The 26212-nt window shown below is 38.4% G+C and overlaps 1 protein-coding gene across 2 annotated transcripts in view; it reads right to left on the reverse strand.

Annotated features, from left to right (window-relative positions):
* Positions 1-26212, reverse strand: part of NRG3 (neuregulin 3) — a 716420-nt gene that overhangs the window by 471464 nt on the left and 218744 nt on the right. For both annotated transcript variants that reach the window (XM_083146311.1, XM_083146310.1), the window contains exon 2: positions 6950-7079. In XM_083146311.1, the coding sequence (XP_083002437.1) occupies positions 6950-7079 (130 nt within the window). The remainder of the gene's footprint in view (positions 1-6949; positions 7080-26212) is intronic.

A 26212-nucleotide genomic window follows, 5' to 3' on the forward strand; every position in this document is an offset into this window, starting at 1 on the left:
CCTGACTGTACCTCCAGTACTGCAATAATGCTGGGTACACTATTGGTATCTGTGTTGGGATTGGACAGGCTCTTCAGTAGATGTTTAACCGGAACTCTATAGTTCTATAAAGTCATGGCAGTCCGGGTGCACCATTGGGATTTAAGTGTAACCAACAGATGCACTGGAGAGCGGAAGGGCAGGCAAGGAGTTCACCGAGAGAGTGTGGCATGGGGTCGGAAAATCCCTGTGCCCGTTTCAATTTGTGCACCCAGTTGTAGTGTTGCGCTAGATTAAAAAAAAAAATTTACATTGAGCACATACAGTATGTATAATTCTGAACATGGAAGGTGTAAAATTGTTAAAATCACCAATAAACTCCTCAAAAGGTGTTTCTATCAAACCATATAAATAAGCATTCAAAGAAAATCTTGAAAATTCAAACTGTTCCATACAATTTATGCAGGTTAATTAGCATCCAGACTGGAGTGTGAAAACTAGCATGTCAATAGACACTGCTACGATTTTGAGAATAGTTATCATTCACCATAGTAATTTGCTTCCCTTTGTAAATAGCGTTTTATTTATTCATGCGAGATTGGTTCCCATTAGAAAACAGTGTCATGTTCAGCCAGGCTACAGATCCCTGGGGTGGTACCATCTGAGCCCCATGGAACCTGCATGCAACTTGCAAGGTATCTGGAACAGCAACCTGCAGCCAGTTGTACTTCTGTCGATCTTCCCAGTGTCTGTACAAAGTACTGTGTTTCCTAGATCCAATGGACCTGTCCCCTAAGCATGGCACTATGGTGCCAGGGGTTCAGTAGGCAGGATTGGCACACGACAGCAGAGTTCTCTATTCTAGCCTTAAATACTCTTCTGGTATTTGCAACGCAGCACATGCAATGACTGCATTGCAGCTTCCACATGCAAGAATAACTTTCAAATTTTTTCTCTTTACAAAATATTTCTGGATTTCTCAATTATTGCCTCAACAAATAACAACCACTTTTCTTTTTTTACCATAAAGTTGCAATACATCTAGAATTTTACACTTGTGTAAACAACTGCTCTGTACGTTATAGCCTCCCTGTAGTAGCTGTAGGGGTTAATATATTAATAAGATTTAGTCACCAGCTGTCAACATCACACTAAATAAACAATGTAAATAGCATTACTGATCTGCCAAAAGTGACATATTGTAAAGCATTTTTTTTCATAAAGCCAAATAAAATGCATTTCGGTTTTGCTGTTGAATCTGATGCTTAATGGCATTTTATCAGTCTACTGCACAGTAATTCAGACAGTACCGTTAATCGCTTGCACTGATAGAACCGTGAGACTGGACGCAGTGAACCATTGCTTCTGATAAAGTTGTACGGCCAGCCAAAAGAGCATAACTTAACTCGCAATTGATGGTTTTATATTACCCATCACTGCAACTTTAAAGTTCTCAGCCAGGATATGCCACACAGAATGCAAAATGAGGTGCTCTGTGATTCAGCTATTAGTGTTTGATCATAGACATTGCTTTGGGGAAGGTCATCAACATACAGAAGAGTGAAGACAGTGCCAGAGTCACCATAATAAGAAGCACTAAAGTAAAATATACAGAGGGTCACTGAGCAGTTACTTTTATCCCTGGGATACTTCCGTGTGGACAATATAATCTATACAGTGTATGGAGTGCTTTAGAAATAGTATCAGACAGTTTACGATTAGGAATTTGAGATTTTAAAAACATAAACAGACACAAAAGCAGAATAAATATATTTTAGAAATGTGATTATCCTAAAGGCTTCTCTAGAATAATGCCAGCAAAAGCTGTAAGAATTAACCTCAGAATGCATTGCATTCTGTTACTTAGTAGTTATGGGAAATATGACCAATGTCCACAAAGGTCAGTTTCTAGGGTTTAGGCTGCAATTTCCCTTTAGTATCTCCATTTTATTGGAAATAACTATACAGCTGCAGTGTATGGTTAAAAAGCCATCTCTTTGAAGCCATAACAAAAAAAAAATACCATTAAGAGGGTGGGGCGTCTCTGTCTATCACCACTCACATGTTGGTTGTGGTTTTATAGTCAAATGACAACTGAATATTTGCATAATTAATATACAGGGCATAACATGTCTGGGGGATCTTTCTATTCCTCTTTGGCATCTGTGTGTGTTCCCACAGGGACACGAGTGCTGCTCTGTTGAAAAGATGATAGGCCAAGTTTGAATCTCCTCCCTATAAGAGCTAGTCTATAACTTCTGACTTCTCAGAACCAGAGTAGTAGACTTGATACCTGTACTCCAGCGTCTGGTCTGTTTGACACCAGTTTAATTCCCATTCAGCTTATTCTTGTCGTCTACACTTTGCTTTTAGTGATATTCTGGATTTGACTTCTGACCTGATACTGCCGGTCCTCAGTACTAACCGGCATGGATACTGAATTTCTGCTCACTATAATATCAAGGATGCATTAAGAGTGGAGCAAGCCCTAGTGCAGACTCTGCCTGGTCCCTCCTCCTGTCTAGCCATCAGAGTTATAGTGATCACTAACAGACACTGGTTCTTTGTCAGAGTCTAATATGCATATGCTTAAGTCTGGGCAATTTTCTATTGCGAATACACAAAGACACAGGAAAATGGTGTGGTGGCCATTTGTGCTGCACTGCCAACTAGGTATCCCAGAAGAATAAGTAATGAATAATTGGTTGTAGGATGCACAATGTTGGCCTGTAAACACAGCACACTGGGCTGTATGTACATAAGAACCCAGGTAGAGGTATATCAGGTACAGAGAACCCTGGTGGAGACCACTAATATGTTAGACTTCTTGCCTCTGCTTAGGGTTTAAAGGTGGCCATACACACGCAGATTTATCTGCAGATCAGTCTGGTTGAAACAAAAACATGGTTATGGATGAGAGCAAATGACAGTTGACTATTTGCTTGGAAATGCTGGAAAACTGACAAACTGTCACTCATCCATAACCATGTTTTTGTTCCAACCAGCCAGATCTGAAGATACATTTTACTAGTGTATAGGTACCTTTACAGTCAACATTCATACCACCCCTATGAGTACACCCCTATGAGCATTTTGACATAGAGCCGGTTTATAAATGAAGATAAGAGAATACTGTAGCTAGTGATTGGATATGTAAAACTCTTTAGCTAAACTAAAGGTGGCCATACATCTACAGATCGATTGTCAGATTGGGCTGGTTGGAACAAAAACCTGGTAATGGATGAGTGACAAATTTTGGCAGTTTTCCAGCATTTCAAAGCAAATGGTCAACTGTCATTTACTCTCATCCATTACCAGGTTTTTGTTCCAACCGACTAAATCAGACAATCGATCTGTAGATTTATGGCCAGCTTAAATTAGGAAGATAAGGTAAAATTGAATAATTTTAGACATTTTTAAATATCTTATCATATCCAAGTCTAAACTATTCTAACTGTTTTTTTTCTGATTAATCTCTTATTACAGTAGAATTACTGTTATTAGCTCAAAGTATTTCCGTTAACTACAAAATACACTATTCCAGGATGAAATGTTGTGCCATAACAGTACACCATCTACAGTATATATAAGAAATAATGTTGTAATTTTACAAATGTTTATGGACAGTTAATACAATTCAGTAGTAAAATCCAAAGTCAACAGTATTAAAACAAATCTCAAACTGAACAAATTTTATTTTTATGCTAATTTCATTATTGAGCAATCACAGTGGTGAGACAATACTGTGTTCATCAAATGAATAGCTATCCAATCACCCCAATGTTAAGTAGAAAATGCTAAGGGCCTGATTCCCTGTTGCATGCAAACTTACATCTGCCCCCTGCAGTGCACATGGTTTTGTCCTTCTAAGAAGGATTTTGTCAGAAAGAGTGAACTAGAATAAGGCCCACATTGCCAATGTTTACTCAACTGACCAGTTACTGTACATGTATTTCATGTATCTAAGCTGGCAATGGTGTGCCGATTGTTAATAGTCTGGGACCACCGGCAGTGCTACAGCGTACAGGGGCACAGATAGTGGGCACAGATGGTTGACTGAAGCTTACTTTTGCATATGATTGCCCCATCAAATATGGTAAAAGATGCTAAAATGGGTGCAGCAGCAATAATCTGTGATTCCAGACCTAATTGTTCATGCTTGCTGACTACTTAAATAAGCAAATAAATAAGCTTGACCAGTAAAACTTTAATGAGCATATTTATCATATTTATTAAGTCCATTTTTCATAAAATTATACATGCCTTGATTTTATGTATCTTCACTAGGTGCAAGAGATTTTACAGAAATTTCCTGCAAAGGGCATAATTAGCGCTATCTTAAAAGGATTCTTCAGATATGTAAGACAAGAGACTCCTCTGATATGCCCATGATGTGGTACTTGGAATTGGTGTACCTTCAGGTGAATTTAGTATATATCCAGAAAATCTTATTTCAATATTAAAAAGTCAGCCACGCTATTGACTAATAATAATCATGGAAGAAACACGATTATCATGGACTGACTAGGAGTTCTGGAGGCATGTGGCCAATACACTTATAGAACATAACCCAATCATCTCTACACACAAGACTGAGACACATGGGTATTTATTCTTGAATCATAGTCAAGATGTGTGGACATTCAGATCCAATATCCATTAAGAGACTGCAATATACTGTATATTTCTTAGGCATAACTATACCATACCCCAGTGGTAATGAGCCTCTCAAGTCTTGCATGGATCATTATAAAACCAGAGCTTGGAGATTCAAGGGTTTTATTCTCTTTAGAAGAGAACCTGAAGACCTATAGCCAATGTACAGCATACCGGATATTTAGCTGTGCACATGTTGAATGTAGCATACAGCTACTGAATGGTTTTGATATAAAAATTTAATGAATAAAACCGTTTTTTTTTTTTTTTTTAACACATGGCGATTTCCAACCATGTATTGAAAGTGCAGTGTGCAGTAATAATACATGTATTTAAATCATCTCAAATCTGCAACTTAATACCAGACAAATTACATTTATCAGATGCATGGTAACATTGGCACAGCCATCCTGTGGACTCTGATGATTTCTGGACTTTCCCCACATCACCACATCTAGATTTGGTAGATGTTTATGCTAAGTGGCCACTAACTGCATATAAATTTCGTGATGCATATCCATAATATCTCCATTTTATTTCCCAGCTTTTACCTGGCTTCTCTGCTCGCACTCTAGGCTACAGCCAAATAAATATGACATACAGTAGGCCCAAAATAGGGGCACAGGTGGAAAAAAACAATTAATGATCAAATGAGCAAGAACAACTCCATGATACATTTATTAAGCAATGGTTTCAATTACCAAAACTAATGTCAACTTTTGATTTACTAATATGTGGTGGCCTTAAGTTGGCCCACTGTTATTTTGTTTCTTAACATACCACTGAAACTGAAAAGATGCTATACATTTTCTTTTCCTTTTCAAAATCTCATCCTCTGTACTTTCTATTTAACATGCGAGTATTAGAATTAGATAGAGCTGGGGCCATTTTTCCATCTGATGTTGCATGTCACAGAGCGCAATGGAGGTAATGGTCTATACAGGAAAAATTATCATACGGGAGACATGTTCTAACCACTAAAAATGTTCTGCATGCTCCCCCGCAATCTCTTCATAGCACTTTAGATCAGTGTTACTTTCAATAAACCATCTCATGTTGTTTTCTGAACTTATTTATGGAAACTTTAGACCACATTAAATCATAGTACGATCTTGAAAAGTTGTGGATCTCACAGATTTTGATTAGCATTGATTTTGAAAGGTTATCCAGGTGGTGCCCAGACTGAAACATAATTGTAGGAGTAACAGTACATTGTTTAAAATACAATGTATATATAGTTAATTTCCGATCCGTCAATCTGGCACCTCTGAATGTGTTTTCAGTATGCCCAATATTTGAAGGGCAATGATTTTACTATACACAGATAGTAAAAGCATTATGCTTTAAAATAACGCATATAAACAAGATCAGAAACACCAGGTTTAAAAACACTATGCTGCATAATTAAACCCCTTAGAATCAGTCCACTTCACATCCCTTTACAATTGGGACCAAACACAGTAAATAAGATCAGGCTTTAAGTTAATGAACTAAACCACTGTAGACTTCTTTAAAGAAAATAAACAATGATGTTGCCATGTAGTTTCTCATTCTGTACTGTAAAACTTGTCATGGCTGGCCGAGGATATATCACACAGAGCCAGCCCTTCTGACAAGTGCACACACTAACCAGATTAAGAGTCTCATGTGCCTAGGGCTGAGAATTATGGTGGGCATTGCAAAGATTCCAGGATTTATGTAGAAGATGAGAATAAGACCACCAGGGAAAGAGTGACTGCTGCGGATTTGACATACAAATAATGCACTCAAGCCTTTCAGCCAAACACAGTCTGATTTGTAACCTGGAGGCAATTGAATCCCCTGCCAATGAAGTACAGGGTATAAGCACAAATAAAAGTAAACAGCTCTATCCTGCATTTTAAACAGACTAATAATGCTAATATTTGACATAAGCAACACAAGGTTTACAATATTTTATTTGTTGTAAACTGGTGAACCAAATGTATTGTTCATATTTAAAATAAATTGATTGGCTGACTGACTTACCAGTCATATTATATAATCAGAAAAAACGTGGATTACATGATCTTCCTACTGCACACAAGACACTAATAGTTACACATAACTAGCAACACAAAATATATATTTTGCCCTATTACTATGTACAATTGAATTGAGACATCAATGTTATATTGAACAGTTGTATGGATCTCGGTTTGAAATAGGATCAAACCATCTTTTTTGGAAAAATTTAGCAAATGAACTTTAGGAAACGTAAAAAAAATAATCATTCTTCTCACCTGCATCCTTGGAGAAACTACTTATAGTATTTTATGGGGCATTGGTGACTTACCGGCAATGTTTATGAGATGCTGTCAAGGTTTCTATCACAAAGCATTCCCCATCATTTAAGCAGTATGCAAGATCTTTATCTTTGCAGGGTTTAAAGTGTTCAGATCTCTCGGTGAAGTAGGTGGTAGTGTCTGCAGGGAAAATGAGAAAATAATAGCATTTAGACGTTTTGGCTTAATACCAATTCCTTTTCTATCCACTCTCTATAAGGGAGACATTAAGGATGAGATTTATTTCAATGCATATTCCAATGGGATGGCTAAACGATACAATGGCATCAACATACAGATTATACTTTACTAGCCCAATAAACAATTATAATTTATAACTCCGTTAACATCCTTTAATGCAGTAGTTCTTTATAGACCAATTCAACAGAGCTGGCTTCTGTTTGACTTCAGATATACCCTGTAAGTCACATATACAGTGTAACAATTTCACAATTGATGGACACAACCATAACGTTACTTCCTGCTCCAAAATGACTGCTAGCACCTAGTATGTTCTAGCTGAACAAAAAGAATGACGTTTTATATGCATGTACATTACGTGTTAGTAGCAGGTGGAAGTGGTTGTGAGCATGACCAAAAAAATATATTTTTTTGTTTTACAGTATCTCATAGATTTTCAAATAAACTTATATCAAATGATGTTTTAAATAAACAGACTAAATAACAATTATGCAAGAAGTCATTAAGTAAAGACTACTGTCTGCAGTATTCACAAATATATATGGCTACACCATCACCTTGTGAGAAAGTACCCCTTTCAGAAGGGTAATGAACCCAACTACAAGGCTTAAGCAAACAGCATTGTTCCTCAATGGCCCAGTCTAGGTCTAGGGTTGGGATGTACTATGGAATGTTCTCCACAGCACTGTCAGGAGGATCCAACATGGATCCCTCCCAGCAAGCATAGAGATTAAGGGGGTCGTTCTAATTCATTCGGACAGGGCCAAATTTAACCCATTCCAATGTTTGGGGGGTGTGTGCATGTGCATCTCCCCTTTGCAAATGGCTTTGGCAACTTGCATAATCGCCTAGCCGTTAGAGGCAGGGCTGAAAGCAGCAGGGATGGGGTTTGGCCATGGGAACACCCAGCGTTTTATGGTCATCCATATGAAAATGCTGGGCGTTCCCATAGCTACGAGGGCAGCCCGATATGTGCTGGGGATGGGTGACTAACGTCACAGGACGTCAGCTGCCCACCCTGTCTTCGTCCCAGCACATGCAAATCAAAGTCAGTTTCCACTTCACAGCTTACAGAGTCCACCAGAATCATGCCCCAAGTTGGAACTAAGTGGACGTCCAAAATGTGGTATTGACACTTTTGTATCCTTAATATGCACTAGTGCCTGGAAAATACTATCTTCAACATGATCTGTAAAGTATCTTCTGCCATTCTGCTAGTAACAGGCTGCAATGAGTTAAGGTGCCCATACACTAGTAAGATTTATCTTCAGATCTGGCTGGTTGGAACAAGAACATGGATATGGATAAATGACAGTTTGTCAGTTTTCCAGCATTTCCAAGCAAATGGTCAAGCAGCCAGATCTGAAGATAAATCTGCGTGTGTATGGCCACCTTTACAGTATGTTGAAAATATGTCAGATTTATATTATCATATGCAGAATATAAAATGTATAATAAACAGTTTGCATGCAGTATGTGTTACCTTTTATTATTTTTCATTTATTTGAAATACAGGTTCATATAATTGTTTTCATACTACAGTATATAAAGGTTTTGAAAATATAAATTTCACAGTTATGGAAGGCCAATCGAATCAAGTCAAAATACTGTAATACCACATTTGTAAGACAATAATTAAATAGTTCTTATTTCAATGCTATTCAGCCAATAATATGATGGAAAATAAATAATAGAATTCTCTCACCATCCTTGGCAAATTGCTTTAGAAAATGGCACTTCTAGTGAGAACAGCTAAGTTAATTAAGAACATCCTCTGCTGTTGCTACCCTCCAAAATGCTGCAGCTATAAATCAGAGATAAAAGGTAAACACAGCATTCTTCAATTTTAGCATCCACTGCAGAACAATTATTGAATTCTGCTTTAACCAATTAGCACTTTGCAGCTGATGATATTTTTCTTAAGCTAGATGAGACTGGTACACAGCTAATAATGAAAGATGTCTTACTAGAGTAGCTTCTAGCTAGCACTCCATTTATCTTATTAGAATATGATAATTAGTTTTTGTCTGACCTGGGTAAATGGTAGCCATGAAAGATATGTAAAATACGCACTATTGCAACACCGATGGTTTATAATCCATGAGATTGCATATCATGAGATTAAAGGGTTTATTCTGAATTGTTCGCTAATCCCAGCACAACTGTATGCTTTTTAAATTGAAACTACTAATTAATGTCAATGCTGCAGCCATTGTAATTTGTACAGACATGCCCACTGTCTTTGTCCTTGATACGCCACTTTGCGTAAAAAGGACCGTCAATGGCACATCTGCAGTTACAACCCTACGGTCGCTCCAACATGTACATCTGAATATGGCCAATTAAATCACAGAGTCACACCAGCTTCTAAATGGCAACACCCCCCGCCACACACAGACACACACACACATATTAGTTACCACCCAGCAAGGCCCATTGAAATGCAACTTCTATGCATCCCCGGTAGTTATTTTTGGGAAGCATGCACAGTGCAACCACAAAGAATGCAAAACATCAGAATAGTGCACAAGCAATGTCCTCTGAATCAGGCACTAGACAGTTAAGAAAACAAAGTGCAAATTAACACAACTTCATCAGATTGGTTAGACTATGGAAAAAACCCTACATGTGTAGTCTACTTGAATGAGAATTTCCTCAGTAGAATTCCTTAAGATCATATGACTATTATATCTCCTGGTGAAATGTATGTAGGCGATGACCTGAAATTTATGCTCAGTATTAATTGTACAATCAAAAGGTCTCATTTATTATACTACTAAAACAGTAGATCACACTACAAAGAGGTGAAGTATCACTAGCATAAAAGAGCACACAGGAAACAATGAGTACTACAATAATCAGAGGAGGGAAATACATTTTTTCATGCAGCCTAGCCCTAAGCACTGATAAAATAGAAAAAAAAGGAACTGCCAGTTTTATGTAGAGCCGGGGCCGGATTAAAGGGGGGGGGGGGGGAAGGGGGTCAGTACCCCTGGGACCCCTGTGGTTGGCATGTATTTAATTAAAAGTTTTGTGCATGGGAGTGGGGTAGTGGTGCAGCTTCATCTTTCTGCCAATGTGACAATGATTAATGGTGCTGAGCATCAGGAGCCAAGGCACACTGACTGCACAGGTGTGTAGTGCATTACTGGGAGTTGACTAAGTCCCATGACACTTTGCACAAGAGGGCAGTGGCTGAGAGGTTCGTGCTGAGCTCTGATTAATGAAGCTCATTACATGCTTCTCAGGCCCATGGAGGACAGCAGCAGCAGCCTAGTCATGGGAGGGTTTTAAATCAGAGGCAGCACTGAGCCTGTGAGGTCTCCTACAGTCCTACAGAGTAAGGTGCAGAGGGACAAACACAGGCTTTTCATGTGGTATGTATATATATATATATATATATATATATATATATACATACACATACATACACATACATATACGGAAAACACACATACCCCCCCCCTGCAGTTACCCAATGACCAAGTGTATACTGCCTTTACTCTGTGTTTTGACAGTGTAATATTCTCCCATGCAGTTTGCAGCCAGTAATAAAAAATGCAAGGGGGACCCCCTGTCTAAAGTGATCGCGCCCCCCCCCCCCCCCCAAAAGGCTTAATCTGGCACTGTGTAGAGCTCAGCTCTGAAGCAACTGTACAGACATACGTGGCTGGATGAGTCCTGGTAAAAGATGACTCCCACCAGCATGTCCAACATTACATATATAAAAGATCAAATTAAAGCTTGACAGTGCTCCACACCAGCAAATCTCTAGGGCAAACTCTGCTAGGATATTAACTTTTTTGCCAAATTGCATCTAAGCATGTATGTTATGGAATTGTAGTGCAGACATTCATCATTGATACACAATGCCATACTTGCATGTATGGCAGTTCTTTCCAATTAATCAGTGTGACTCTTTCCCTATAACGGTCACTTATTCTTGGTCAATGCAGACAGATTTTTAAACTTGGCTTCCCTATGTAAGTGCTGCTTTGGTTAAAGTAGGTTTCCAAAGTGTTTAACTCATTACCTAGCTCCAGCATACTGAGGGTGAAATTTATGAAGATGAGAGTTCGATTTCACTATGGGCAACGATCAGAATCTACTTCTCATTTATTTAGTACCTTCTAGAAGATAATAGATAAGATGTTGCTACAGGGCGACCAATCAGATACTACGTGAAATAGAACTCCCAGCTTAGTAAATTCCTACCTGAGACTTCCTATCTGACTTGGTTTCATTCATGATTCTTCTTTTGCCTTATTTCTGTGTTTACAGTACGTGAGACCTCCTACAATACTCACTCCAGCTTCATTCATGAGTTTCAATTGATTGACTCCTGAGGATTGTAAAAGTTGTCGAGAGTACCAGATGCCAGCTCGCTGTCTTCTCTCAGACTGGATGCAAAGTGGTTAATATATCATCCATTCTATCAAATGGGTGATACAGTCCTCTGTCATCCTACTACCTGGTTTTCTGAGAAATAGTGTACCCATGGCTGTGTGCAGGCACATGCACCCACAATATAAAGAAGGACACACCTGTATCATTAGCAGATTGGTGGGTGTGTACCCCAATATGTCTGTTAGTGATGTTGTTCACAGATACATGGCATCAGCCCTGCAGCACAACTGATATATTTTGCAGAGATATCAACATGGTCATCCTGCCTACAATTGGTACTCTTCCTGAGGGACTGATTTCACAGCCGGGCCGACAAATTTAAATGCGACCAGTTCTGACATGCTGACTGTCATATCGAGTGTCAGATTGGGATATATAAATTTGGATTGGCTGTTTTGTCACTTTAATGTGTATCCAGCCTTAATGATTGTTAACACTAACCTCTCACGCAAGTAACTTTTTGAAACACGGAATTCTAGAGTATCAGATTTTTCTTTAACAAACAAATGTTCCTTATTTTGAAATTTAACAGCAAATATTAAAATTAAGTAAATTGTATATGTATATGTGATCCTTATGGTCAGTTATGTGGTGAAGGATATTATTTGCTTCTGTTTTTCCACATACATTTTGATTGGAAGCCATAAGTGCTGGTTTTGCCTATAACACTGAGCATAAGTAATTTGAATTGGTCCTGGACCAACACTCCAAGGCACCCCCCTGTAGGTGTCTCAAGTCACTCCAGGGTGCATTGGCACACAGTTTTGGAACCACAGTACTATGGGTATCTCTGTCAAAACCATTTGAATGTTAGACCCTACATCCTTGTCTTTAGGTGCACAAATACTGTATGATGGCACCATACCCATTAACATTCACAGGTTTGGAAAATTGTGTATTTAATACATCAACTTTTACTTGACAGACCTATCAATCCTAATTGCAATTAGGTTCTGCAGCTTATTCCTAGATATATAGATATGGACATTAATGTCATTTGTGAGAAGTAGAAATAGCAGAGTAACATACTGCAGAACCAACGACAAAATACAGAAAGAATGACAGGTTACTTGCTGGATTGATTGACAAATTTAAAACAATATATTGTGTAGAACAGGGGTGTGCAAACTATTTTGCTCCTGGACCCCGTCAGACAATGAAAATTATTACAGGACACCAGCAAGTTACTTCTGAATATCCGCCACATGTGTTGTCAGTGAAGTGAACGCTTTTGTGACAGGGAGGCAGTGGGTAATGGGTGGGGGTGGAAAAGGGGTGATAGGAGGATGGAAAAGGTAAGTCGTGGGTGTTTATTTAATGAGTTATACCCTGTTCCCCCTCCACAGACACATTAGCCTGATGGTCGGCAACATAGAGTAGTGACCCCATGCTGAGGTGGTCGGGACCCACTTTGGGATCAGGACCCACAGTTTGAGAATCGCTGGTGTAGAATGTACAGTACTAGCAAATTAAATCAGTTGTTTAGAAATCCCTTGTACGTCATCAACAAAATCAATGTTAGGATTTATCGCAGAAAATAGTAAAGTTGCTATAATTGGTTTAAACTTTTTGATAACATTTATTTTACACACAAGATAAATGGATTTGCTTTAAAAATGAGTGCTTTATTTTTGCTGTAGTTTAACATTTCTCTTGCAAATACCGAGTGGATTCTATGTTTTAATTTTGTTATCAATCTGCAAGTTTTGCACACCTGGTTAAAATGATTTCTAAAGTTGTACAAAAATAATGATTTTACAGATGATAATGTGTTTTCTACATATTCAATTTTATAGTAAAAAATATTGTTGAAAATACCTGGCTTTGCAAATGGCACATAAAAATAAAAAAGTTACGGTCATATAAATCTAATATTTTATGATTCTATTAAGCGTCTGGCATGAGTCTAATTGAAAAGCATGCACTAGACTTACAATATATATTAATCAAATTATGTAAATTGGCAAGAAACAATCTGCAAAGTATGCATTACCATCATTTCACTGCTGAAAGCACATAGTATAACACATATCTTTAGTTTACCTCCACACATTTAATTTATCCACACCGTGACTATCTTCTCTTAAACCACTAAGTGCCTACATAATTCTTCTGTTCAACCCTCTATTCTCCCGCACCTCTCTTCCCTCATCTGTCTCCATTAAACCTCTCTGCTTCCCACTCCCACCTCTCTTGTTCCTCCATTCTAAATCACTACTCTCCCAAGATGGCCCCATTACCCCACCAGTAAGACCTGCTCCCTCCCTATCGCATCTCCTTGCTTCCATTCACGTCACACTAAACCTTCCCACCAGCTGCAGTTTTCCTTCCTTGCTCATGAGCAGTCACTAAACACTTAATCTCTGTCCTCCAAATGAGTCTGGTCTCTATGCCGCAGCCCAATAACTTAGTCCCTCAGTCCATGATGTCTCTCAATGGACATTGTGAGAGGGCACTTGTGTCTTGTTCAAGTCTTTACTCATCACTGTGATATTTCTGACTTCACCAGTTCTCCATTCCCTCTTTCAGGTTAGCATCTTCTCTCTAATCAGCATCTTTACCTCTGCCTCAAGGCAACCATCACTAAGCATAACCTTATCCTTATAAACACAAAATCCTTATCCTTTCTACTAGACACACTTCTTAATGAAAGCATTACAGTTCCCTTCATAATCCGTCGGCCCATATTTCCTGGAAAACACTGTAATTTAGTATATCATATGCAAAACATTGGCATTCCGCATGTCATTTTAATTAATGTTAGATGCTTTTGTGCCCTATTCACATACTGATGTGAATAAGCCACATTTTGGCAAAAAACACGCCCAACGTTAGCAGAACTGCCTGGAAACTAGTGACTCACTCCCATCAGGCATTTCACAGTGCATGGAGTTTTGAGGTAAGATGCATGAGGACACATATGTAAATATTAGTCATAATAACTATTGTCGTTGGATACAGTTAAAAAATAACCAGGTCAGTAATTTTGAAACAACCTTTATTATTTTCACTATGGACAGCCCTGTAGTTTATTAAATACAAAATATCAGAAGAGATTTTTATAAATAAAAATGCATTAACTGATAATGGTTTTGCTGCCTCGTCAGACCATATATATATATGGAGGATCACGAAAAGGCTGGCACTCTGGGCTCTTTCAAAAAGTGCTGTATTTGTAGCAATAAAACGACTATACCATATATATATGGTTAGGTATGTAGACTGTTCCCCTGCTCCATTAAAAGTACTCTGACTTTTATATTTTCCCAAATAGAAGTGAGATTTTTGTCATAATATATATATGAGAAATATAACACTAAAAAATGCATGTCAAAATATAGCATGACAGCAAATCATTTTGGAAATTGCACTAAATTATATGGGGGTGTGATTATACATGTCAGTCATTGCTAGATACATAGAGTTAAGACTGTGATTACATTTCTAAATCAGAGGCAAAGAAATATGAAAATGTGAACAAGAAAATGTAAAATCCACAACATTTTAAAACATTCAATGTATTTTAAGGACATTAGCCTTTTATATAGGTGACTCTTGACTTCTACCTCTCACCTAAAGAGCCCCATCCAAAAAGTCCTATTGTTTTAAAGCCTAATTTTGTGTTTGTTATATTTTCCCATGCCACTTTTCCCTGGCAGATCTGTTCCTCCATGTCACTGCTATTGATATGGATCCAGTACTTAAACTCAAACAACTTCTGAGTGCCTCCAGGCAGATAGCAGGTTGGAGATGTGCCACATCTGAAAAGAAGTGATCTTAAGAAAAGAAATGCCATTACCGGTTCCTCATACACTTAACTGGGAAAAACACACTTATGGAAAACACATTTTAAAAATGATTGTGCTTGCCTTCCTTAAAACCTCGGGCAGCAATGGTGATGTAATGGTTACTATTACTGCCTCACAGCACTGAGGTCATAGGTTCAGCTACCATCATGGTTCTAATTGTCTGGCATTTGAGTACCCTCTCTGTGCTTGCGTGCATTCCTCTGGGTACTTCAGTTTCCTCTCCAAAAATCCAAAATATATTGGTGGGTAAGTTGGCTCCCCACAAAAACTGTAGTGTGTGACTAGATGGGGCAAGTGGTTCTTATGCATTGTCAGATTTATGTTTCTTTATTTCTAACTGTCTTTGGCAAAAATTAAGTCACAGGTCCAGTGCTTTTAGGCCAGTATCATAGAAGGTGGAGTCTGCATAAAAAAGGGATACGTATATGGAGCAGGAGCTTGCTTAAGTGAATTGCATAACAAAAACTAAGCCCCAAAATTTAAACAGGGGCGGGGGGAGGGGTATGGGGTGGGGGTTTGGAGCTTGTATATGCAACTGCCTAAGCACCATGCCCAAATATTTTTACTAGCTGACTTTTACATCTCCAACAAAGAAACAAAGAAGGTAGGAAATGTCATCAAGTTTGCAATCAACACTCCAGGGCTTCATTGATGTGGGATATCGCTGGGCTGAAAAGCACTTAGTGCTTACACACTGAGCGATTTTCGCCTTTCAAAGAGATTTTCCCGGGGGTGGATAGCTTTCCATAGCACACTGCTGGCAATATAAGCAGTTGAGCGGTGGCGGCCGGCAATACACGCAGCGGCTTTTGAAATGAAAGCAGCTCAAACTGCAAAACTGAGCTGCTTTCAGCTCAAAATCACCCAGGGTGTATGAGCCTTAAGAAACACCTAAGTTTCTTACAAGTTAGTTTATTTCTGCAGCTATTAAAAAGTAGATGTATTACTAAAATCTTGTGGTAAATTTACTAAAATGGGCATTTTATTGAAGATGGGATGTTACACTAAGCAAATTATGAGATTCTATCTGTTATCGTATAGAGGGTGCTATGTAAATAAGTAGTAGAATCTGATTGGTTGCTGGGGTTCAATAGAACTCCCATCTTAGTAAATTTATCCCCTTTTGTTGTTACCAGAGTTATGTGTACTGCATCAGCACTTAAACCCAGTTAAGGAGTTTGCTTGCCAGTGTCCATTACAAGGAGGCACTGCTGATAGTAGTTTTAAATAGAGATATGCAGGTCCGGATTTACCCGGATCTCAAAAAGGGATCTTATTGGCTATCCAGCTGTCACATATGACAGCATATAGCCAATAAGATCCCGTTTTGAGATCCGGGTAAATCCGGACCTGCACATCTGTAGTTTTAATTCACTGGTTATTGCACAAATTAGAAGTGGAATAATGTGGAATATATATATATATATATATATATATATATATATATATATATATATATATATATATATATATATATATATATAATCTAGACTGCGGTATTTAAGCTCTGCATAAAATACTTTATCTATTGTTGCTTTTTTTAACTAGGAAAAGTGGCATTATATCTTGTTGTAACTTGAAATTGAATAGATGTTAACTATGCAAAACAATCACAAAAAAAGAGACTTTTCCTGCTTCTTTATGAATAATGGATTTTAGATTAAAATATTGAATTTCAATACCAACAGATAAGGAAATGTTTCTCATAAATGCGTATAAATCCCATTGGCAGCTTAGAATAATAAAAACATTTAAAAAACATTATTATTTGTAAAAAAATCTTAGCTCCTACAAAAAAAAATATAAAACACCAACAAGCGCTTATGGCCAGGACAGAATTACAGGCATCTGCCTCTCTTTACAGACCTCTATGTTGGACATTGGGGAACATCCTCATAACCATATTAGTTATTTTTCAACCTACTTTGATAAAAACTAGTAATGTCATTAAGTAGAATATGTGTAGCACAGTGGTGTGGCCCCACTTTCCCTTATATCTGTCAGTGGCTCTCAGATGATGACAATATTGACTGCAAACATTATAACTTGTGCTGAGCGTTGTGTGTAAATCAAAAGACAAGAATCAGTCAATAAGAGCAAAATAGTAGTTATGGGAGGGGCATGGATACAAGGACTTGCTCATCTACTGCACATTGTAAAGTTTTCATATCATATGTTGCACATTTGGGACACAATGGGGCAGATTTATTAAGCCTTAACAAGAGATTAATGTAAGGGTGATAAGGAGAGATAAACGTCCAGCCAATCAGCTTCTTACTGACTTTTTTCAAACACAGCCTGTAACATGGTGATTGGCTGGACGTTTATCTCTCCTTATCACCCTTGGATTTATCTCTTCTTAAAGCTTAATAAATCTGCCCCACTATCATGGCGGCTCCATATAAAAACTCAGATCAAAAGACAAGGATGTGTTAAAATGCTTAGAACCCTATTTGGCATCAGGTGTCAATCTCCCCCACCCACCTGCCTGCAAGAGTTAACACAGGTGTGGCTAGTTCTTCTGAGCCCTGGCCAACTTGTAGACTCCTAATGGGGGCAATATACTAGGTAATTGTCTTGCATGTTATTAGTATTATGCACTTGCCACTAGAGCAGGCATGTCCAACCTGCGGCCCTCCAGATGTGCTAAAACTACACATCCCAGCATGCATTACCAGCATTCTAGCATTCCCTAATAGCCAAATTGTGGCAAGGCATGCTGGGATGTGTAGTTTTAGCACATCTGGAGGGCCGCAGGTTGGACAAGCCTGCACTAGAGCTTGCATTCTGTATTGTGAACCAAGAACCACTAACATTTCTGCTTCTGTTAGCTGCAAGAAAGGAAATGTTCAGCATTGCAATATTTGTACATGCAGTTTTGTTTTATAACCAGATTTTGATATACTCTACAAATAAATGTTCAAGAAAAAAAGGTCATTTAATGTGAAGGAAGACTGGAACATACATTTCATAGCCTTTAATAATGTTTTAGAAGAAATGAAGCTTTAAGCGAATAACTCATTAATGACTCTGAGTTTATGGGTTTTATTATCAAGACTCAAAAAACTGTCCAAGTGGAAAAGTAATCAGGAGTCGATGTTTACCTCAATGAGAGCTACATGTCTGAATATAATGACCTCTGATAGACAGTACACACTTATTTTACCCAGTCATTGGTTTTTACTCTCTGTAATGACGGATGCTATGGAAATTCACACTGAGATTAGACTCAGCGTGGAAGAAATTGCTCTCTTAAAGTACCCCACTAAGATTTTATAATTTACGTTTTTTTTTCCCATCTACAAATGTATCAGAAAGTTAAGTTTGAATTCCTAAAAAAGAGGAGTAAAAAGTGGTTATGATGAAAAAAAAAGTAATTTCATAAATTTGTAAAACATAGGGAACTCACTGGAGAACTCTAATGCACATATCTAATGAAAAATGCTGCAGAGCCCATTTTTTTTAGTGCAGCTGCCGTCATTGCAGGACTCCAGAGCTGCAGTATGTGCAGGTTGGGCCCCATGGACCCAAGGGCCTGTTTTAATCTTCATTTTCTGAACATGGTTAATATAAGGTTCTTTAGTTGTTTTTCAAAATTGTTAGAATTCTGTGTTTTTGCCTGTGTTCTGCTCACTTATTTTCGGTATATTAAGATACTGAGTTGGAATAGATCTTTAAGGCATACAATATTATATGAAGATGCATACAATATCAGCAAAATGTCTACTTCAATATACAGATGAAGCACCTCTCATCCAGCGCCAGCTCTCACCAGATCCCCTCCGCTGGCGCGAGCTGGCAGAGGGGTGCTCCATCTGACTGGGACGTGCGCGCGTCTCACATGCTTGCTCATCCCAGTTACTCGGCAGCAGTAAGCAGAAACCCTGCCCGTATCAGCTTCAGGGAGACCTCAGGGTTAGGGAGAGGCAGCGGGGACTGGCAGGGGCAACAGGGAGGTGGCAGAGAGCCTCTTTGGAACGGGCACATGAGCGTCTTGTGTGCGTACGCCCTCTACCGGCAGATGGCGGAGTCTGGTGGCTGGTGATTCTTTCACCAGCCCCCAGCTGAATGAGAGGTGCTACATCTGTATGCATTGAAAAGTAATTCTGGATTTTCCAAAACAGGAAAATGCCATGAAAATATTACTACATATCCCCTCAATATTTTACTTCTGAGTGCCACTGTGATGTACTAGGTTATTAAATAAACATGGTGCCTCTTCAGTTTATTTGCTAGATGCTAACTAGTATAACTCAAATACCACTTATTAAATTCATGTAACTGCACTTTAAAATGTTCCGCCTGTAAAGCATGTCCTGCCGAGATATGTGACTGACTTCACAATAACTATATGGTAATGAGGATTATTGTAAGCCTCATGGGTTACCAATCAATTAACACTATAGCAAGCTGCAGCAAACAGTCATTTGAATCTATATTTAGCAGTCTCTGCAAGAACTAATACTCTGTCACATACTGGTTGTGATCCATCTTGAATCTTTGCAGAGACATACAATATTCAAATTAAGACCTTAATAGCTGCAAAGACTGCAGAACTTGAGAAATGTCCATAACCAACTAAAGCAGAATATGATCTATTTTAATAATCAACTATAATCTAGAAGTAAAAACTAGGGGTAAAGAAAAACTTACAGATAGAAAATAATTGATAGAAAAGGTATCTCCAGATTTATACTTAATGCCCGTGTATACTAAGGGCAGGAGAACATGTGGCTCCTATTTTTAAAGGTACAGCCTTGTGATTGTAGATTCCAGAACAAAACATTTCCCAGGCGTTATTACAGGCTGATTTACGTGCATCGGAGATATGCACCATGATGGGTATATTGTTTTTTTTAAGGAGACGACTTAGATCAGAATATACATATCACCTACTCGAAGATATTAGCTAGAACCTGGACATATCCTTTTAAAAACTCTCAACTAAATATAACCCTGTGCCAATGCAAATAGTATTCACAGAAACTGTCTTCTAATGTTTACAAATATAGTAGAAGCTTTTATTCAATAAATCAAGACTAAAAACAAATACTGATGGAGCCTTCTTCAACTAGCATTTTCTGGTGAGCCATGGCTCACCATGGCTTATTATCATCTATTGTTCTCTGCTGCAATACAATACATAGAACAATACAGTAGGGGACTAGCAGAGAATGAAGTCTCACAGCTCTGGCTCACTTAGGGCCTTATTTTGGTTCATTCTTTCTGACAAAATCCTTCTTAGATGGACAAAACCATGTGCACTGCAGGGGGGGCAGATGTAACATGTGCAGAGAGAATTAGATTTGGGCGAGTAATTTTGTTTCTGTGCAGGGAAAATACTGACTGCTTTATTTTTACACTGCAATATAGATCTCACTTTGAAGTAAAACCCCACCCAAATCTAATTCTCTCTGCACAAGTAACACTTGCCCCACCTGCAGTGCACATGGTTTTGCCCATCTAAGAAGGATTTTGTCAGAAAGAATGAACCAAAATAAGGCCCTTAATCCTATTAAAGGGATAGATGAGGATGGCTCTGTAGAGTGGGTTTCTATGATACTTAATTTTCTATAATTACCAACCAGTCTGATGCTTACTGTCATTTTTCAAACACAGTTTGCAAAATGTAAGGGAGAACCTGAGTGACTATTTCTTCATCTCTCACAATTTTAATCTCTCTTCAAGCCTTGATCAAGTAGTAATAACCCCATTTATTCTAGGAGTCTAGTTATTAAAGGAAAAAACATGCAGACATTTTCAAATTGTGTTTTTTAAAGTGACATTGCAATTAAAGAAGGCCTGAATGCAAGAGGTAAGACCACTACCGGCATTAGACTAACTAACCCAGTCAAGTCCAAACTATGGCCCTCCAGTTGTTGTGAAACTACAAGTCCCATCATGCCTTGCCATATTTTTGCTACTTCTGAGACTATGGCAAGGCATGCTGGGATGTGTAGTTTCACAACAGCTGGAGGGCCACAGTTTGGACAAGCCTGAACTAACCCTACAAATCACACTACACATTATTCTAAACGGGTACTGGGGGCCTGATTTAGACCTACTCGATAGGCTCTGTATTTGCTGCCTAATGAGCAGGTTAATGCCACCCCACTGAACGCCTGCCTCTGCTTCCGGCCAGCCCCCCCCCCCATTGGTACGTTGCAAGCAGATGTACACTGCTAATTTCATGTGACGTCAGCCATCCCGCCCTTAGCAGGCAGAGGAATGCCTGCATTCTGATGGGCCCACCAAGCATTTTTATGGGCGTGCACACCGGTTTTGTGGGCAGGCCCATGAAACACTTGGTGCCCACCCCGGGACCGTTCAATCAGGCAGCGAGCACCCTGGCAACTTAAATATTCACCAAAGGTGCTCATTGCAGGGGTTGGAACATGTGTATTATCTTGCATGCACAGGACCCCACCATCAGGGACAGGGACGAATTTGAACCTGTGCGAACAAGCTCCACATAGAATAGCCTCCATGCTCTTTCCACTAAGGTTATCACAAAAATTATTTTCTGCCTCACATGTATTAGAACAGACTGTGAAGTTAAACCAATACAGTAGCTATGACTTTATTGCCAGTTACTTGCTGTGATATCACACAGGTTTCTTGCTACAGAGTCCAAAACAATAATCCCTTACCACCGCACTTGGAAGCAATAAGGAATTATACTTTCTGGGGCCCTACTGTCACCAATGACCATCGGCCCTTAGTGTCATTTACAAATATGAACATCTTACTACCTAAAACCTTCACAGGATCACTAATACAAACTTTAGACGCACTCAAACTTAAAGGGTGAAATGTAATAGGATGAGAGATTCAGAAAGTGAGAGATTTGGTAAGAAATCTCCAGTTTTTTAAATCGGCAATTATTTACACTTAAATATCAAACTGGGTTTGCAGTGCAAATGATTGCCGCTTAAAAAAAAAACCTGGAGATTTCTTTCCAAATCTCTCACTTTTTGAATCTCTCATCCTATTAAATGTCCCCTAATATATTCATTTACAGCAACCATATTTTTTCTTGTCCCTAAGCCAATTATCTACCCAAGTATGTATTTTTCCCCAATTCCCAGTGCATTTATCTTAATCAATCATTCAATTATGTGGAACAAATGCTTTTTCAGAATCCAAATAAATCACATAAACTGTATTGGCTCTCACTTCCTCATAAAACTGATCAGATTGGCTTGGCATGAATGATCCCTCAAAAACAATTATAATTCCACTACAAAGGAATTATAATGGAGGAGACTTTAATAAGATATAACTTAAGTCCCATACAGAAATGGTTACTACAGTAAAAATAAAAGCCCTTTCTTTTCTCCATTAATACCAGGCTATCCGCCAATTGCTTTGTTAGCTATCCTAAACTAAGTGCTTCATTTAAAGAAATCTGTAGTAAAGTGTTTTTCTTCAAATGATCTATATAACATTCAATACACCCGGAAAAGAATACAGAAGTATATTTTATGGTTACTTCAGTGGTTCCTAAACGTTCTCACTTCAAGGTACCCTAAGCGTTTCATCAGTCTATTTTGTGGTAACTTTTGGCCAAAAGAAAAAACCTCACTTTATATCCCAATAACTAAGTAGACATTAGAAAGAACAAAATAAATAAATTAATTATGACATTTAAGTAATAAGCACAGAGAGGGGGGAAAGAGATGCCAAAACATGCAAGCAGCTGGTATTGCAGGCTTGGAGCTTAGGAGACACAGGGGTGTTTGGAGAAGCAGGGGAAGGGGGTGATGGGGAAATAGTGGGCATGAAGCTGAGAAACATATGGGGGGACTAGGAAAAGAGGCGCAGTGTGGGGAGCTAAATTACACAGAGAAGGGGGCTGAGAGACACAGCAGGTACTAGGGCTGGAGAGACACTTAAGGGGACAGGGCTGGAAAAAACAGGAGGGGATGGGCTGGAGAGACACAGGAGAGGATGGGCTGGAGAGACTCTAGAGGGGACAGGGCTGGTGAGACACATTAGGAGATGAGGCTTGAGGACACAGGCAAATATGAGATTGCAAAGCTGTCCACTACACATGCAACTGGGAAAAATAACACACCATCTATCAGCAAACACTGAGATTTGATACAACGTGGATACAGCCAAAGTCTACTTTTCATTTGGGCATACCTTATATGTAAGTTTACACTTATCTCTACCCCTTCTATTCTCATTCCTCTCTGGGGCAATCTTCTGTTTACTCTTGGTTTCACAGCATCTTCTGCTGCACCTTGGATTGCTGGAGGTACCAGATTTGTGGCAGGCATTATGAAAAGAGACACATGTATAAACCTGGGTGATTTACAGAGAAAATATACTTTCAGAGATATGAATGTTTTTACTTATCTGAAACTAAAACACTTTGGGTTCCTTTTGCTGTTTGCTGCATCCCCACCTCATGTCCTCGGTAGTTACAGCTATCTTTCAGAATAACCCCTTCTTGAATGGTTTGATTTGGTCATTGTATGTCTTATTATTGCATGCTACTTAACCCCCTTCTCCTAAATATGAGTCGCAATGGGAAGCGGATCTTGGGGATGCCTCAGAGGAGGAATCCAGGTCTGCAACACATGTCTGTATTACTGTATGTGAAAAAATCGTCCATCTCTACACAAATTAAGGGAAATTGCTATAAGATCTAGGTTTTGTTGGTATATGGTGCCTTCCAGATATTAATATCTCTGCTATATTGAAATGGTTGTGGTGGGACTTTTTTTTTTCGGATGAGGTGGCAGCTTGAAAGAGTCGAGTGACAAACTCCATGATAATTAGAGATCCTTGGTCATTTCATTTGGGGATCCCCACAGCTTCCATATATATAATATCAGATAACTAAACTAGTTTCCCAGATCCTTAACGCAGCCCTTTGCCTTATAGATTCTCATTGGAAGAATCATGATCATCATCTTGCTCCCTTCAAGCAGTATTTAATAAAATTTTCCATTTGCTGCTATGGAAAAATGATAAATCATATAAAGCATTATTAGCAAATCAGTACATTTATTTATAGATGCATGCACAATTAATGCTGTTAAAATTCAAACTAACTATTTATATATAATCATTAAACATAATTACATATACAGAGGCCATTCAGTAATGGACATTTTAAAGAAAGCGGAGATGCATTTTCAAGGTTTTCTCACATTGTCACAACTTAAGTGCGAACATCATTTACATGTTTAGCAATGTGTAACTTATAAAGAATGTGGGATGCCATGGCAACATCCATTCTGACTTAATTCAAAACCACAAAGCCTACACTACTGCACAATGTTTAAAAATAATTCAGTTACACAAGAAAGATTTTTTTTAAATGTAACCTTTAGCTTATTATGTACCAGATGAGACATCACTTTATAGTTTTCACTAAACAATCCATATATATATATATATATATATATATATATATATATATATATATATATATATATATATATATATATATATATATATATATAATTCAAAACTGCGATTAGACACATCATTCAATTCCTAAACAAAGACCTGATTCAGAATGGATGCAATCCTGGTATGGTCACTATTTAACAAACTTTCCAGGGCTGCCCATGTATTGGAGCCACATTATGCTCTAGTCATAGTGCCTTATTCTCCACAGTCGGATTGACAAGCTACAAACATTTGAAAGGCAGCAACATGAAGGTGTGCCTTCTCCGTTTTCAAGGCTGTCTTTCAGAAGCTGTGTTGGCCACTCCGAGAAACCCATTACATATAAAATACATATGATTATCTATTGAAAAAAAGATTATATTTTTAGTCATATAAATATTATGGGGTAAATTCTTAGCTGGATGTAATGTCATTTTTTTGTGACTGCCTATGCATATATAGAGTTGCTTGACCGATTACAGTAGGTCCCTTAGACAATGATATGTATTGGGCATTTCTGAGTAGTGATCAGGATACGGATACACAGACAGACAGAGATATTCCTTTTTATGGGTTTTTGTATGTCACAGGTGTGTGGCAATGGTTTCAGACTCAGATGCTTTATTTCCATAGCAGATACTCTAATGTACAGGAGCTTTGCATAGTTCTGATAGTGCTTTAAATTACTCCAATAGAATCTGCTCAAAGTGGGCATCCCAGACCTTCCACATGCAGATACAAGCTGTATACCAGATAAAGGAAGGAAGGATTCTAGCATTAGCAAAAATACACAATCTCTGCTATGGCAAAATATACTAATGTTGCAGCAGTATCAGCCCCAATATCTGTATTAAGATTGAATGATGACATCATCGTAACGTTCATCATAAAATTGAGTAGGCAACTACTACTATTCAAAACTGAATAAATAATACCTGAAAGGACTGTTAGTACATGTGCATTAGTAAAGATACAGTAGGGTCCATAAATCATACAATCTTTCCAATAGAGCAGTGATCCTCAAATGCAGTCCTCTCCAGCACAGATCACATCTTTTTAATAATTGGATCTTTACATTTCTAGCTGGGGGGTTGCATCAAGCCTGGCTGACCTCATCCTCGCTGGCTTTCTGGTGTTTTATCACCAGGAAGTAGGGATTAAAGACTGTTGGAAGTGGGATGCTAGCTTGTAGGGACAGCATCAGCTGTAGACAGGGCCATTTTAAGATTGCTTGGCTCCCAATGTGCCCTCAAGACATTTCAAAAGGAACATGGCCTTCAAGGGGTGTGGCCTCTTTACCCTACTTTGTGGGGTACACAGCAATGCCTCTGATACCATAATATGCTCAACACACCAATGCCCATGATACCACATTATGCCTTATACAGTAATGAACCTTGCACCATATTATGTCTCACAGAGTAATGCCCCAGACACAGTTTTACTCTT

Source organism: Crinia signifera, chromosome 6, assembly GCF_055691185.1.
Source record: "Crinia signifera chromosome 6, ASM5569118v1, whole genome shotgun sequence".
Classification (NCBI taxonomy): Eukaryota; Metazoa; Chordata; class Amphibia; order Anura; family Myobatrachidae; genus Crinia; species Crinia signifera.